The sequence below is a fragment of the Ananas comosus genome, linkage group 7, assembly GCF_001540865.1.
Source record: "Ananas comosus cultivar F153 linkage group 7, ASM154086v1, whole genome shotgun sequence".
NCBI lineage: Eukaryota > Viridiplantae > Streptophyta > Magnoliopsida > Poales > Bromeliaceae > Ananas > Ananas comosus.
In genome coordinates this window covers 14,626,820-14,643,965 of record NC_033627.1, presented here as the reverse complement: position 1 = coordinate 14,643,965, position 17,146 = coordinate 14,626,820, and the positions used below count along the sequence as shown (strand labels likewise).

The 17,146-nt window shown below is 43.2% G+C and overlaps 4 protein-coding genes across 4 annotated transcripts; 2 read left to right on the top strand and 2 right to left on the bottom strand.

Annotated features, from left to right (window-relative positions):
* LOC109712619 (probable LRR receptor-like serine/threonine-protein kinase At3g47570) lies at positions 141-3,651 on the bottom strand. The gene is made up of 2 exons (XM_020236283.1): positions 827-3,651; positions 141-691 (listed from the first exon to the last, which is right to left on the bottom strand). Exons 1-2 carry the CDS (start codon positions 3,645-3,647, stop codon positions 279-281), a joined length of 3,234 nt encoding a protein of 1,077 aa, XP_020091872.1. The 5' UTR covers positions 3,648-3,651; the 3' UTR covers positions 141-278.
* LOC109712994 (SPARC-like protein 1) lies at positions 7,142-9,423 on the top strand. Its single transcript, XM_020236896.1, has 2 exons — positions 7,142-8,519; positions 8,678-9,423. Exons 1-2 carry the CDS (start codon positions 7,931-7,933, stop codon positions 9,079-9,081), a joined length of 993 nt encoding a protein of 330 aa, XP_020092485.1. The 5' UTR covers positions 7,142-7,930; the 3' UTR covers positions 9,082-9,423.
* On the top strand, positions 9,640-11,028 carry LOC109712995 (vacuolar protein sorting-associated protein 28 homolog 1-like). The gene has a single exon (XM_020236897.1). The coding sequence runs from the start codon at positions 10,056-10,058 to the stop codon at positions 10,698-10,700; it is 645 nt and encodes a 214-aa protein (XP_020092486.1). The 5' UTR covers positions 9,640-10,055; the 3' UTR covers positions 10,701-11,028.
* On the bottom strand, positions 13,226-15,712 carry LOC109713303 (QWRF motif-containing protein 3-like). Its single transcript, XM_020237305.1, has 6 exons — positions 14,753-15,712; positions 14,375-14,494; positions 14,002-14,118; positions 13,680-13,800; positions 13,399-13,529; positions 13,226-13,291 (listed from the first exon to the last, which is right to left on the bottom strand). The coding sequence occupies exons 1-6, from the start codon at positions 15,710-15,712 to the stop codon at positions 13,226-13,228; spliced, it is 1,515 nt and encodes a 504-aa protein (XP_020092894.1).

Here is a 17,146-nt window from a genome sequence, read left to right as displayed (position 1 = left end):
AATTCAAAACATCATTATCATGACATTGTTGATGAAAAAGTAAGCTAACTCAATATACTTCCAAGCTAACCAAATATTCTTTCTTGCCTGGAGGCCAGCAAGCTAAATATTGTCAGTGGCGGTGAAGCCTAAAGAAGATGTAGGTATGTCTATGTATTCTTTAGATTGCAAGTTCCTGCTTACAGAGTTACTTTATTTCAATATCTTTTCAATCGTTAATAATGACAATATATTTATGCAATTACACGTTATTCTTCAACAAAGAAAAAGGCACTACTTTACAGCTGAGTAGGCCTTCTTTCGTGATTCCTTACTCCGAGGTATGCATCCCTAATGGTGTGCATCTCTTTGGCAGCATCCCTCATGGACATTCTTTCTCTTGGTGATTGCTTTGAGCATAAGAGGCCAACTTTTATGACAGAAACTAAGCACATCTCCACTATTCTTCTGGATGTATTACCTCCTCCCCAGCTGTCAATAGCAGCAACATTGTCTTCAGCATGTAACAGAATTACAGGATCAACTATTTCCATGACTCTTTCTGGGAAAGCCCCTGCAGCATACTCATGTAGATTCAGGCCATCTTTGAAAATTTCATCAACGGGACTCCTTCCTGTAAACATCTCAAGGACGGTAATTCCGAAGCTATATACATCTCCACTGGTAGAAAGTTGACTGGCTTCACCATACTCTGCATTAATCCACGCATAATAAACTATTAGTATATGTTAGTTTGTTAAATCTCTATTCTTGCCATGGAAATATATGTGCATGTGCTAATACATGCACACGGCTGTAAATGTTACCATAGCGGAAATCGAGTTACCTGGAGCAACATAACCTATAGATCCTCTTATTCCTATAGAGCTTCTTGAATCAACCAAAGATGTGCTTACAACTTCAGGCAGGAGCCTCGCGAGCCCGAAATCTCCAACATGTGCGCACTTTTCTTGATCAAGAAGGATGTTACTCGGCTTCATATCACAATGTACAATTGCTGGCTGACAACTGTGGTGAAGATAATCCAGCGCATCGGCAACATCGACCAGAATGTTCAACCTCTCAGGTAGGCTGAGAGTTTTACATTGTTGTGAGTCATCAACCTTCGGATGCAACCAGCTTTCTAAACTGTTATTAGGCATGAACTCAAAGATCAGGGCTTTAAAATCGGTACCCTGGTAGTCAATGCTCGAACAACAACTAATGATCTTGATGAGACTACGGTGGCGAACTCTTCTTAGTGCCTCACATTCGGCAATAAAGCTTTTAGAAGACCCTGACTGCTGAAGGTTAAAAACTTTGATGGCGACTATGGTGCTTTGATTGTAACTTAGAGTGCCTTTGTACACAGAGCCATATCTTCCTTTCCCTATCAAATTGGTTTGGGAGAACCCATCAGTTGCTTTAAATAATTCTCCATAAGAAACTTTCGGATATTGATCCTCAATTTCTTGCGTCAATGGTGCATCTTTCTTTCTTAATTTAAATTTTCGATAAAACAACAAAGCTGCGAGCAAAGACAGAATGAAGAATAGAGTTGCTCCGGTTATTGGTATCACTATTCTAACATATCTTTGCAATCTTTTCTTTCTAGGAGACCTTATGGGGGTAGGACATGCAGGTAGATGAAGCTGTAACATGCCGCCACAGAGCCCGTCATTTCCCAGGATTGATAATGCACTCACATTTTTGAAAACCCCCTCGTTTGGTACCTCACCCTCAAGATGGTTGAAGGATAGATCTAACTTGAGTAAATTGGTCAAGTTCTGGAGGATTTTTGGGATGGGCCCTGAGAAATTATTGTGAGAAAGATATAACTCTTGCAAGCCGGATATACTGCCCAAGGCATCAGGAATTAGGCCCGACAAGTTATTCTGTGTGAGATTTAGTACTTGAAGGCCCCTCATGTTTCCCATGGTTTGCGGAATGTTCCCATGGAAGTTGTTGTCATCCATTAACAGGTATTCCATGACCTGGCAATTGCCCAGAGTATCAGGGATCTCGCCCGACAATCTGTTTCCTGAGACTTCTAATGATCTTAGGTTTGTCAAACCACCCACTTCCGAAGGAAGGGAACCAACTAGCAAATTGTAAGATAAGCTCAGGTATTGGGAGAGAGATGACAGGACAAAAGTTTCTTTGGGTATGGAACTACTAAGCTTGTTGTGAGAGAGGTCCAAAAGAGTTAGCTGTTGCAGATTTCGAATGGTGGTAGGAATCGGTCCCTGTAAGTTATTGAAAGCTACAATAAGACTGTTCAGTTGGGTGAGATTTCCAAGGGAAGAAGGAATGGGCCCTGTCAAGTTGTTGATATCCAGGTACAGTTTCTGCAACCTGCTAAGTTTCCCAATGCTTTGTGGGATGATGCCTGTGAGATAGTTGGAAGATAATGCAAGCGCTTCAAGACCTACCAGATTTCCTATGCCTGGAGGTATACTTCCAGAAATATAATTGTGATCCAGGGCAAGCACTTCGAGCTGGGTGGACAAGTTGGCAATCACGGCAGGTAGCTCCCATCCTAGCCGATTAGAGTCGAGCCCCAATTGCTGTATGCTACTACAATTTGTCAGATATTCAAGGAACAACCAGTCCTCAGGACCACTTGCTTCCAACTGATTGCCTCCCAAATCCAGAGAAACAAGAGCTTGCAACCTCCCAATTTCAGAAGGTATCCGCCCGCTAAAATTATTCATTGCGAGTTCAAACATTTCAAGCTGTGAAATGTTTGACAGTGAAGCTGGAATAGTTCCAGTGAGGCGATTTCCGCCCAAGAGAAGGTAATTAAGGATAGGCAGATTATTTCCAATATTGTCTGGGAGGCTACCTTCTAGCTGGTTCACTGCTAAGGATATGTAATAGAAAGACGATAAATTGAACAAAGAAGGAGGTATCGTGCCCGTAAGATTGTTAACGGGCAAGTGTAAGAAGCCTAGGTTGGTAAGTTGACCGAGGCTATCGGGGATTGGCCCCTCCAAATTATTCAACCCGATAGATAGTCCATTGAGGAATGAAAGATTACCTAGCGAAGGGGGGATGACTCCTGTGAAACTGTTATTGCCAAGAAACAATGCCTGAAGCTTTGGCAAAGATCCTATCTCCGGTGGAATTGTGCCGTGTAGCTGGTTGTCGCTAAGACCTATGTGCCTAAGTTGAGAGCAATAGCTTATGTTGGCAGGGATCACACCTTGGAGTAAGTTGTCTGTCAGATTGAGGAAACGCAACCGGCGCAGCCAGGCGAGAGTGGAAGGGATCTCTCCAAAGAGATTGTTTCCATTGAGGGTGATTATGCGAAGGAAAGTGAGGTTCCCTATGGAGGGAGAGATGGGTCCTGCTAGGCCGTGTGCAGGAAGCTCCAAGGCTACCACCCTCATGGGATGCCTCCGGCTACATGCGACTCCCTCCCACACGCACAAGTTTAGGGTCCCGTTCCACGAGCTCAGCACTTCGGACTTCGGGTCGATCATTTTCTTGAAAGCCAGCAGAGCCGCCAGGTCCGTCTCGTTGCCGTGGCCGAGAAAAACTGCGGCAGCTTTCATTACATATATTGAAGATAGGAAGAGAAGAAAGCGCCATAGCACTGCCATCTTGAAGGTATGTGAGAATTCTAATAATGGTGCATGCATCACACCATATCGTTTTATATACATATATTTATGGGAAAACTTCAAAAACCCTCCGTGGTTTCATGCATTCTTACTTTCATACCCTGTGGTTTAAAACGTATCAATTTGCCCCCCTGTGGTTTCATTTTTCTTTTTTTGTTATCAATTTTATTATTTTTTTTTTCTTAAATCAGTGACAAAATTAAAATTAAAGGATACTAAAGTGAATATTCGATAAACATAGATGGTTATCTGAAGTTTTTTGTATATAATTTAACGAAATATTAACGAAAAAGCTTCTGAAAAGATAAAAACGAAACCACAGGGGGGCAAATTGATACGTTTTAAACCACAGGGTACTAAAGTGAGAATGCATGAAACCACAGGGGGGGTTTTTGAAGTTTTCCCTATATTTATTGGAAATGATCTCGACAGATATAGTCCATAGGTCTAGTATATGCCATGAGAAGGGATAAGCCTGGTCGTCATGTATATCTTATTCGCTAGTGGTCTCAAAGCATGCAGTTAGTAAAAAAGAAAAGAATAAAATATAAACTAAAATCCATGCCTCTTCTGTGTCCGTGTGTGTGGGCTCTGGACGTAGGCGCTACGGGATGAGCCTGAGTCCTCTTTCTCCGCACTTTCCTTTCAATGGCGTAGGGCCATCCCGGCTGCGTTTTAAGTTAGACTAGTGGATTGTGGAGAGCCCAAGTGGTCACTCCACTCTAAACCGTGGAACGTTTTTCCACGGCTTTTGACGAGCTGCTCTTACTACAAACAAGATAGCAATAAATTAAATGCGCTTACAGGCTTGGACACAGCGTACAGTCGACCTGGGATAGCCCGGCGGCTAGGCCTAATGGGCACCCAAAGAGGGCTAGGCTCATTGAACTAGTAGCTGGATAGTGGGTTATTTGAAAAATCAGAAATACAGTAATCTTTCAATATATTCAGACGGACCCAAATCTAGCTGTGACTAAGATAATACAGTTAGTACAATTTGTGGGAGAAATCCTTCACTGTCATATAGCTTTTCTTTTTATTTTTTTCGGTTCAGCCCCTCGAGGTCCCACTGCCTCATCCATATTGCTTAATTCACATTTTCAATGAATGAAGTGGGTAGCGTGCTATTATTTTTCTCAAAAAAAAAAAAATGTGGCTTCTACGTGCATGACTGCATTCCTATGCAAAGATCGTCGAATTTTTGTGTTGGTTGACGCTGTGTTTGGTGATTTTACTCTTGTAAGCAATTTTTTATACTCGTAAAGAAAGATAAAAAAGAAAGAGAAAAAAAAAAAGAAGAGGTGGTGTTGAAATAGCTAGAAGGAAATAGAAGTTGTGGGATTTTTTTTTTTTTATTAAGAGTCAGGTAAAGGTTGCTGCTGAGTAACCAACTCTTCTAATTTAGGGGTTCATATTTGTAAATAAGAGCAAAAAAAAAGTAAAATCCTATGGCCTTGTTTGCTATTATAGTTGGTTTATTTATAGTAATACATCTAGTTAAGTATTAAATAACAATTTACTTTAAAAGAAATGGAAGGATAAAAAGGCTGTTTTCAATTTTTTTTGTTGCTAAATAAGCAAAAATTTATTTTTAAAAATAAAAAAAAAACCATACCAAACGAGGACTAAACTAATATGTCTGTTTCATTCGCTTTGTTTATAAAATAACTCCGTAACAGTAGAAACTCGTTCTTTCTTTCTTTCTTTCTTAAACTGACTTCCTTAGAGAGGTTACAAATTTGTATTTTTGAAACTCTGGTTATCCATTTCTATTTACTTAGCTCTAAAAGCGTGTCAGAGGGGCCTCTTTGGGCTCACAGATTAGTCAATAACCATAAGGAGGCGTGCAGATTAGCTGCTAAGCTCCTGGTGACTGCATAGTCCCTTTTTTGGAATCGTGACTCATGGAGTTTTTTCAAGCGCTAATAGTAATTGCAGATGGCATGTGTTAATTTACTCACGAACCTGCTCAGGTACGTCGTTAGAATGTAATCTCGGTCGCGCAGCTCGTGGGCTGGCCCAGACCGGCACGGCTGCAAGCCATACTGGGCTGCACTCAGCCGGCCTGCGGGACAATCGGCTGCTGAATATACCGGAATGACATGGCCCAATTGTATTTTTCTTTTTTTTTTCCTTAATATTTTTAAAAATTTATCTTCTCTTAGGGGCTGTTTGGTTGTGCGCATTTGCAACTGCAGTGCAGTTGCAAATGCATGCAGCTACAATTCCTTTGTTTGGTTTAGTGTAGTTGAGTTCAATTGCTGCAGTTCCAACTGCACAAGAAGGCCCAAATGCTGCAGTTGGAACTACATCCAAATTGGTCGTAGTTCCAACTGCAGCAGTTGGTGAGGGATAGGATCACCCACAAATTAATAATAATAAATAAATAAATAAATAAATAGCTAAATAAATAAATAATATATGTATTTAGGTAAATAAAAATACTTATAAATAAACTCATACTAATAAAATTTTTTAGACAATACAAGCTTTGTGCAAAAAATTAATTTTTTTAAATTTATTTTATTTAAAATATAAATATAGTTTTTTTTTCTAAATTTTTATAGAATGTGATCGTGTATGTTAATTTAATAAGTTTTAATTAATTATAATTATTAAAATTGATAAAAAAAATAAAAGAATCGCTTAAATTTTTAAAGTTTGATTTTCATATTAAAATTAAATAAATTAAAAATTTTAAATGTGTCGATTAATAAGTTGAAGAATTATTGAAAAATATAAAAATATTATATATATCTACTTATTTATTTATAAATAGTAAATTTAAATAATTAATAAATTTATACAATTATTTTATGTTTAGTGAAGGTAACCTCACCACTCTATCTGAAGAGGTGACAAAATTCATAAATACAACTATCAGCTTCATATTACCAAACAGAAGAAATGTAACTGCAGTAGTTGCAACTGCGTAAAACCAAACAGACTAGGTGTAGTTATAACTGCAGTATTTGCAACTGTATGTATTTTCAACTACACTGTTTCTGCAACTACATCTAACCAAACGGCCCCTTAAAGTAATATAATTTTAACTATTTAATATATAAATATTAAAAAAGATTGATCTAAAATTATTTATTGAATAAATTATAACGCCTAAAAATAATAAATAGAATTACTATGCTATTCGTGATGAGTTGTGGGCTGAAAATAGATGGTTTGGCATAACACGGATCTGAATCCGCATCATGCCGGAATGGCGCGTTGGTAAAATTTCACGCTAAAAAATAATCCACAGGTGCAAGCAACCATCCACATTACACTGTTTAGTCAAATTTCATGCTAAAAAAATAATCCACAGGTGTAAGAAGGAAAATCACAAGCAAAGTAAAAAGTATGCGTACGGAAGCCAGATGCACTGATGCACATCAAGAACTTTCTTCCAATAAGAATTGAGAAACAGAGAAACAGCTGTTGCGCATGAAAATTTCCAGCTTCCCGTACACCGAATATTGAAAAAAAAAAAAAAACCAAAAAGTTTTCTTGGAGCCTTGTTGGATCCGCATCTCGAGGTGCAAACTAATAAAGGTCGGCGGAGAAGGCTATATACGGACACGTTCGAGCGGCAGAGTTTGCGACAGATGGGACCCACCACCACTCGCCTCGTCCTCTCTCTCTCTCTCTCTCTCTCTGTCCGCAGGTGAGGCAACGGTCCATTTTTTGACCGTTGGAGACTCTCCCTTTAATAAAGGGCCGGTTTAAATCCAAAAACCAGCAATCCCTATCCCCACTACGCGTGCGGCCAATCTCATCCGTTCGTTCAGCCCCATTTCCGTGCCATAATCTCCCACTGGATATATATTTATTAGTGATACTTGTTGTATGTATTCCCAGCATTACCCTTTCGTGCCGGTCGTGTTAAATATTATCGAATAAAATTCCGACCCTGCGATCATTGATTTGATTCATAGAAGCGGCCAACGCAGGGAAAGAACCCGGAAGCTGAGGAGGATAAATTAGTAATTTCAGAAATCCGGAGTTTCTGTTTGGAGTCTTTGGACTTTGGAGGCTGTGTACAAATTTTTTTTGGAATTAAGTTTGAGCGGATAGAGATGCAAATAGAGCAGAGAGAGGCGGGTCACTCGGTCTGTGGAGCGGGGGGCTAGCAGAGCTCTCTGTGATAACCAACGGCTGAGACCTTTTAGTTATAGATCCAACGGTTCCAAACCCCATCCCGCTTTTTTATATCTCCCGGCTCCACCGCTCCTCTTTTTTCCCTCTCCCCCATTTTCCAGAAGCATCATCTCTCATTAGAGAGAGAGATCTAGAGAGAGAGAGAGAGAGAGAGAGAGAGAGCAAGGGCGATGATGATGATGATGGGGTATGGGAGGAGGAGTAGGTCGATCAAGGCTGCGGCGGCTTCGGCGGCGGTGGTGTGGGCGGCGGTGGTGCTCCGTCTAGCGGGGCCGTCGATCCTGGGGTTCGTGGCCGATGATCTCCCTCGATTGTACGGATTCGTCCTGGACTGGCTCACCCCGCCGTACCTCTACCTCGTCATCAACGTCATCATCCTCTCCATCGCCGCCTCCTCCCGCTTCAGCGATAACCCCCCGGAATCCGGGCCCCCAACGACCATCTCCGTCGCCTCTCCGCCCCCGGAAATCGATGTCGCGGAGGAGTACGACGCTGGCGAAGTTACGGGAGCGGCTGCGGCGGCGAAGGCCGAAGAGGAGGAGGGGGAGGAGGAGGAGGAGAAGAAGAAAGAGGAGGAGGAGGAGGAGGAGGAGGAGGAGGAAGAGGAGTTCGTGATATCGAGGTCGAGCTGGTCGCCTAAGCGGAGGAGGAAGACGACGGAGATTCCGACGACGGAATGCTATTCGAATTCAAGGGAGGAGAAACCGCTGGTTTCCTCCAGGTTCAGCCGCAGGAAGAGCGCCAGGCCCAGCCCCGACGGTACGGCACGGCAAATCTCAACCCACGGCCCGTGAAATGGCCCACTATATAGTTCACTTATATCTATTTCAAGAATGCCCAATTTTTAATCATTTTTTTTTAAAAAAAAAAAAAATTTGATTTCGAATGGTGGTATTGCTGTGAACTTACTTACGCAGGGAAGGTGTTGGGGGTGGTCCGGCCGAAGCGGAACGAGACGCTGGAGAGCACGTGGCGGACGATCACGGAGGGGCGTGCGGTGCCGCTGGCTCGCCACCTCAAGAAGGCAGACACGTGGGACGCGCGCCCCCGCGCATCCGCCGACGATCCGGCGGCGGCGGCGGCGATGCGGAAGTCGGAGACTTTCCAGGAGCGGACGAGGAGGGCGCCGTCCCCGTCCCCGTCCCCGTCGCGGGGGTCGGGGGGGAGGCTGAGGAGGGGGGAGGCCTCGCTGGGGCAGGACGAGCTCAACCGGCGCGTGGAGGCCTTCATTAACAAGTTCAACGAGGAGATGCGGCTGCAGCGCCAGGAGTCCTTCAAGCAATACATGGACATGATCAACAGCAACCGAACCACCAATTAATTAATTAACCGGTTAATTAAGTAATAAATTAATGAAGCAGAATGGTGAAACTTGATCGGATATATTTAGATAGCACAGCTGCCCTGGGTGAAAGGAGAAAGATCATACATATACATGAGGAGAAAGAGTCGATGTGTGTTATATTGTATAACTACTCCCCTTCTTTGGGACTCGATCGGAGAATTTTGGTGTGTTTGGTTTCTTTGGTTGTAATCTTTTGTTGTTATGTCGGATATTTTTTTTTTCATTCGTTGATTTGTTTAGCTTTCCACAACAAGCTTGGAGTAGGGGTGGTCTGTGTTTCATTCATGGTTAATTTGGTCACTAGTTTGGCTTTTTACTTCTCGGACTTGTATTACCGTTACCGGGGCCATCGTTCCCTTTCTAGGATATGTGCACCAGGCCTAAAGTTGAGCTTGCTTTATTTGGGCTACAGTCCAATAAGATCTAAGTCTATAGTCTTGGCCTGTGGGTCTTATAAGTTTTCGAAAAGTTAAAGCTTATAAGTGTCTTGGGCTATGCCTCTCCTGGTTGGTCGGGTTTGCGTAGTTCTGGCTTGAAGCCCGTTCTAAAACAATCCAGCCCATTTAAGCGGCACTGGTTTACGCTTTAAAGCGTGATGAGATTTGACTCGATCAAATGCGAAGCAATACGCCATAGCCTACCCTCTCCCGTCGCTTCCTTCGGAGAAGCCCTGCGCCATAGGCATCCCCTCTCCTTCCTCTCCATTTCGAATATATGCTGAGCCTCTATAAACTCAAATAGCTCTCTCTCTCTCTCTCTCTCTCTCTCCGACGACGACGACGACGACGATCGGATCGAAGCCAAGCCACCCACAGGAGAGCTCTATCGTTGTCGTAATCTTATAAGATCCTCCGACGAAACCCTAAAATCCCTAACCCTAGCCCTAGCCCTAGCCCTAGCCCGATCTCCAACTCGATCTCCCGGAGGTAGCGGTAGCGAAGGCGAAGGCGATGGAGGTGAAGCTGTGGCACGACAAGCGGGAGCGGGAGCTCCTGGACAGCCTCGCCGATCTCTACGCCATCATAAAGACGACGGAGAAGCTGGAGAAGGCGTACGTGCGGGACCTGGTGTCGTCCACGGAGTACGAGGCGGAGTGCCTGAAGCTGATCGCCCAGTTCAAGACGCTGTCCTCGTCCCTCCGCGACGCCGTCCCCTCCGTCGACCGCTTCGCCGACGCCTACAAGATGGACTGCCCCGCCGCCCTCAACCGCCTCCTCGTCTCCGGCGTCCCCGCCACCGTCGAACACCGCGCCTCCGCCTCCTCCGCCTCCGCCTCCGCCGCCGCCTCCTCCGCCTCCGCCATCGCCCAGTGCGTCCAGCACTTCATCACCGCCATGGACGCCGTCAAGCTCAACATGGTCGCCGTCGACCAGGTCCACCCCCTCCTCTCCGACCTCTCCGCCTCCTTCGCCAAGCTCGGCGCCATCCTGCCCCCCGACTTCGAGGGCAAGGTCAAGGTCAGGGAGTGGCTCGCCAGGCTTGCCAAGATGGGCGCCGCCGACGAGCTCACCGAACAGCAGTCCAGGCAGCTCCACTTCGATCTCGACTCCTCCTACAACGCCTTCATGGCCGCCCTGCCCAGCGCCGGATCCTGATCCCTCTCTTGCTATTCTCCCGCGCCGGCGCCTGTCTTAGGTCCTTTCCTTTCCCCCCACCTCTCTTGTATCATCATTAGTTAATTCCGTCCGGTCTTTCGTCTTTGTTTCGGTGTTGTAAATAAAAGACCTGCTGCTTTTGCTGCTATTGATCAGATGTGACCTAATAATTTGCCGCACGCAAACTGCTCTTTATGATTTATGATGATGCGCTCTGATTTGTAGATAATAGATTTGTGCTGTTTTAGCGGGTTTAGAAGGGTTGCTGGAATGATAGATCCCGGAATAAAAAGAAAATATATTCGTTTTGTGTTAGTTATCAGGTTAATTTATACATCTGATGAACTTAAAGTGTTTGCTGCGTTTGATTTTAACCCACCTCTAACTTCTATTATTCAGCAAAACAAAAGAACCTTTTTCTGCACATTGGTTCTTTACTGTTGCACTCCAGCCGGTCTATTTGGGATTCACATATGGTGTTACAAGGAGGACTGCCCAGTAAACAGTATGCCAATATAGGCTAAATTCTTCATTGCATTGTAATCAAGGGAAACCGATTTTATTCATTCATGTCTAGATTTTGTTCTCTAATTTGTTGATTTTGAGTGTGCGTGAGTTGGTGCTTGGATTGTTTAGTATACCAAATTTTGTACAGAATCACAGGTACAAACATTGTTAATGCGGAGAGTGTATGCACAGAGAGAGTGCACTAACTAACAAGGAAGCATATGGTAATCTTCCACAGATAACGGAGATATTTTGAGATTTCTCCAAAATTTTATAGATTCCTCTTCCTGATTGGGTCCATTTGCTATAGAAATTGCAATCTTTGAAAGATACACAATGACTGTAGGATGGTGGTACTAAAAAGTTGAGTCTCATTTATATTTTTGGAGTTCGGGTTATGGAAAACTAAGTTGAGGTCCAAGGATAGTGATTGTGTCCAACAATTAGGAGATTGTGTCTTAATATTTTTAACTTGACTTTATTGTTGAAATAGTTAAAATTATCTGATAATCACGTCATGCCATATTATTCTTTAGTTAGATGGTTTTGGTTGTGTTGATTTTGAATTTCCGTAATTTGAATAGCAGTTGTGGTGCGTTATCAAGTCATGTCCATAATTAGTGCCATGTAATCCAAATTGTTACACCGCCTAATCAAGTAGCCTTATTGTTTTGAATTCTATCTTACAGCCTTCTTTTTGGCAATACGTAGAGTTAGATGCCATTATGTGAATCATCATTTTGTCCGTATGTCTGCATCTAGGCCACAATGCTAAAATTAAGTAAGAAGCTTGTGTTTTTCTTTTTCAGAAGAAATATTGAACAATAAGCAGATTAACATCAGAAAGTGTGCTTTCTGTTGTGTGATATTTTCTTGGAATAATATGACTTACAGATTGGTTTTTGTCGTGTTGAAAGATTGTTATTTTGATGATGATAGAAAATGTGCTCATCACAAGGTTGTTATTTTTCCTATTGAGATCATTGTGTATTTCCCGATCTCTATAATCAGGATAACCTTTTCAAATCTGTGGTGATTGGTCTGCCTGCCCCTTTGGAAGGTAATCAATTGAATTGAAGGGAGTGTTGTCCGATGTTGCTGATTCGATTCTTTAACGGAATACTGCTATTTTAGTTGCGGAGTTAGACGCTGGTAGCTTAAACATGGGTGAGTATTCGACTGGTTCTAGTAGTTTGCATTTTGCATTGGTGGATTTTTTCCCCCGCCTCCTAATTGTCCCTCTCACTTTGCTAGTTTAACTTCTCGCAATTGCCAAATAAATATCTGGTGAAGTTATAGTATTCAGGATTTTTTCTGAGTCTAAGGAGCTAGAAGTGCAATCTCAGAGCAATGGAACAACCAAATTAGGTGAAGAAAATGATTCTGTAGCTACATCTAAAAATTACAAAAATTAGTGTAGTAGATATTAAATTTTGTGAGGAATTAGCATGCCTGGCTTTGTTTCAGCACCTGTTTTAGATTGAAGATAACCAGGATCTTTGCTTATTAAAGGGTGCATTCGTAGAACTATGCATATTTGTAACTCTGACATATAGTTAATCATTAACTGATTGTAATAGAAGCTTTAGAGTAGATTCAGTCTGTATACGATTGTTGATTAGCTGAGGAGGATATTTTTCTATACTTAATGTCAAAATTCATCTAGTAATCCTGAGTACTATTGTTTTTCTCTCCAAAGAAAGCATAAATTATCAGTGAATAATATGCATTGCATAACTCCTTTGGTTAGTTTTGAGTACTCATGTGATCAATATAAATAGTGTTATATTACACGTTTGCCTTCCCTGTCTGATTTCCTTCTTTGGAGTTGATTTAATCCTTTTGAAAAGAGCTGAAAGTGTCTGATTTTCTTTGGTTAATGATTTCCCTCTACCCACTTGGCATGCATGTTCTATTAGTACCGCAAAAGCTTGGTCTGATGCTTGGTTTGCCAGAGGAGAGCATTATCTTCCTCAAGCATAATGTTGTAGGATTGTTCTTCGTCTTGGATCATAGCATTAGCCTTTTCCCAGTCTCTTATTGTATAGTTGGATTACATGGCACCTCAAGCTTTGCTCTTCCATCTGCAAAATTCCATGAATTATTGTTTACATATATTGCACAAAGACCATTTTGGTGGTAGATTTATTTATATTTTCTAGAAGAATTGATAGGATGGATGAGCTGTTACTTGTAGTGTGGAAGCGAAACCTAGAAGTTCATAGCATTCCTCTAGAAGAGCTTGCTCGCTGCTAACCACCCGTGTGAGATCCAGTAACATTGGTGCTATTTTCTGAGCCTTTAACCACATTACGTTAGCAGCTCAGTTTGTTAGTAGTAATACAAATGCCAAGCAGGTTTTACAATCTAGATTCATTCAGGTCAGAATGTGCGTCAGAAAACCGTCGAGTGTGAGTTGATCTGACAGCACGTCGATCTGTGCTTCTTGGCATCTTGTAGAGCAAAACAAACAAGATCTTAATTGTGCTAAAATGTTACTTACTGTTTGTATGAATCCATTCATTGCAGTCTGGATGGTGCCAGTATGATCCATCGCTTGTCGAAGTGTTGAGGAGAGAGGCTTTAGGTCCGCCTACAAAGTATTTGTCAACTGGTTCAGTAATTAAGGTTTTGCTAGATGACAATAATAGAGTTATGATTACTAGTATAGATCAGATAGTGAATAGTAGTGACTAGGTCTCAATGTATTTCTCTGTCAACCGTAATACTAGCTAGGTTAGTATCAGCATACATTCTCTACAATACAGAGTTTGGAGGTGAGTCGACAACATACCGTAGCTCCATCAGTAAGAGGCGCCTTGGAGACTGCAGCCTGCAGTCGGTCGCTGGTGGTCGAGAGGGCTGATGCGTGCTGCCTCTCCATGGCCCCCCATCCTTCCAGTCCCTTCATCTGTCACCATTATGTATGTACACATGTCACTGCCACTGTTGCCACCGCCATTAATTGATACTGCTTGTGCCGTTATTGTTGTCTACGCTGTTGTTTTTCATTTCGTTTGTTTGCTTTTCTTATTAAATTGACCTTGGGTAAGCAGAGATGTTATTTGATATGTAGTTTTCTTTACACCAGCACTAATTACATACAAGGAAGAGGGAAGGTATGTGATATCATTATTAGGTGGTATGGTAGGGACCATTTGACTGACCTGGGAAGAGAGAATGGAGCGAAGCTTAAGATGGAGCTTCTCCTTGTGCAGCTGCACCCTTTTGTGCGCCTCCCTCCTCTGTAGCTCTGAGATTCTGGCCCATGCGCTCAGCAGCTGCGCCTGCACAGTATCCTTGCTCAATTTTTGTTGCAAATGAAAAGGTGTTCATCACTTTAACATCCTGTACTGACTATGTCGGCAATCAAACATCTGTAGATGGTTTTTGAGGCTCAATTTTTCATGGATGGTTTGTTGAAATAGGAGATGAAATGAGTGGATGGGAGGATTCAGCGCACAGGGGATGTAGGAGAAAATTTGTTGCTGCCAATAATATTTCCTGATTTCCATTTAGGTGGGATAAAGGAAATCGTCACGCACCTGGGCACTGGCGAGCTTGACTTGATTGACGGCGTCTGATTTCGCGTTGATGAATCTCCACTGGATCAGACGGTTGTTCATCATCCTAAGCTGATACCCCGCTTCCCCTGCTACATGTGCCGAACTCGACTTCCTCTTGAAGAGATGGTCCAACCCCAAGCTTATCAAGCTTCCAACCTTCCTCCCCTTTGCCGGGCTTGGTGGTCGCAGGCTTGACAAAACCTTTCCCGCTGCTGCCGTCGCATTGACCGCTGGAGGTGAGGGGGGCCGCAGGCCTGGTGATGGTGCCCACTGCATTGTCGTTGCCTGTCCAACCGATCTCGCCCTCATGAGCGCCGACGACTTGACAGACCTTGCAGTTGATACGTTGGCTGTCTCGCGGCGCTCAGATTCGGAGCTTGCATAGTCGCGCCCGACGGCATTATCAATGATCCGTCCGGGAGTTAGCGTTATATTATGGTGAGGATTTGAAATGATCCGTCCGGGAGTTAGGGTTACATCACGGGGAGGACTGGAGGATCTGTATGATGGGATCTTATTGCTGATGTAACGCGTGGATCCGCCCTTGGACGCTGATCTTGCGATCTTCTTCTCGTTCTTGTAGTGATTGTCCGTTTCAAATTGGCTGTTGTAGTTTGAGCAGCTCTTATGGCGGAAGAGTGGTTCTGGTGGTGGGGCAGAGTTGTTGCGGTCTGAGAAGAGTGAATTTCGGTCTTTGTCGAGGTGATCAGCGAGGGTGGTGGGTTGCTTCTTAGAGGAGGGCCAGAGGCTGCGAGAGAGGGTGCTAGTGCTAGTGCTAGTGCTGGTGCTGGTGCTGGTGTTGGTGCTGGAGAAGGAGGAAGAGGAGGAGCGGTGGTGATTGCGGGGCGAGGATGCGGGAGAGGAGGCCGGAGAGGTGACAAGGAAGCGTGACGACACCTGGCGAGGCGGCGTTCTCCATGGCGCATGCCTTGCCTCCATATCTCTCTCTCTCTCTCTCTCTCTCTCTCTCTCTCACGCACACTCTGCTTCTAGAGTGACGGAGAAGATTAGGACAACGGGGCCTGCAGGAATAACCTTTGCTGTAGAGGTGGTTTAGTATAGCGCCTTTGGCTTATTTTGAATTTTTCGTTGGGGGTGGCTAACGGAGGAGAGCCACGTGGCACGAGAGGAGATCTTGCCGGCTGTCGATGTGTTCGAGGTTTCGCCATGCACGACGTTTTTGTGAGAAGGTTGTTGTGATACTGATACAACAGGTTTATTACTAATTAGCGAGAACCCAGAATCTGTTTTACAGGACACTGCAATGAATAGTTTAGCTTTACAAATTTTAGATAGCCACACGCTCTTATCGGATCACATAGTACTCTGATTTTGAAAGTCCAAATCAATAACTTACTTAGGCCTAGTCCTAGTTTGGCATTACGGTTCTTAAAAGCATCGTCTTCATATTTTACGTGCAATTTTTCATATCATATAGTGCTGACTAAAATGTGTGTGCACTATCCTGTTACTTCAAGTTGGTTTCTGTACTTTTTAACTTTTAAAGTTTAAAAACTTTTACCTTTACTTTTGGTCTATAGTTGTCAAAAATGTTCTCTCATTTTCAAGAATTATGATTTTATTTTTTTTTTTGCATAACTTTAATCCGAACATGATTAGAAAGGACATCTTACAAGACTTTTATTCTTCACGGACTATATCGCAATATATGTCAAACTTGAAAAGCAAAAAGTAGTAGGACCAAGTTGCAACATCGGGTGGTACAAGGACTATCCATACATACGCTATTTGCTTGGTGTAAAAAGATTTTTCAAAAGAAAAAAAAAAAAAAAACCCATATATTTTCGTGATTTGCGTAGTTTTCCAATTTAGTAGTACCACAGATATGTATCCCTAAATAATACGGTAGATAACGGTGGGTGACAACATGAGCAAGCATTGAGGATGTGAGTTCCCCTGCTGCGACTGATTAAATTTCCGGTCGAAAATGAAAACTTTCTATTTTGGGCAAGTTACGAGACACGCCAAAAACGACTTTACCCGAAATAGAAAGTTTCCGGCCTGACGTTAAATGGGCCTTACGAGGGACTGAGCAAATTCTTAGCGGGCCGAGATCTAAAAAACTGGGCCTAACCGAAGTCAGAGTAGACATCTATTTAGAAGGACGGGTTGGGACAAATCCCAGCCCAAAATGGCACGGCCCGTTTTAATTCCTAAATCTGCTCGGGCTAATGGCAACACTAGGAGCGGTGCGAACTTATGGACCAAATGGGCCAAGGAACGGCCTCGCAACTGTTTCCATTAGCCCGAGTAGATTTCGGAATTTAATCTGGCCGTGCCATTTTGGGCTGGGATTTGTCCCAGCCCGGCCTTCTAAATCAATGTCCACACCAACTTCGGTGAGGCCCAGTT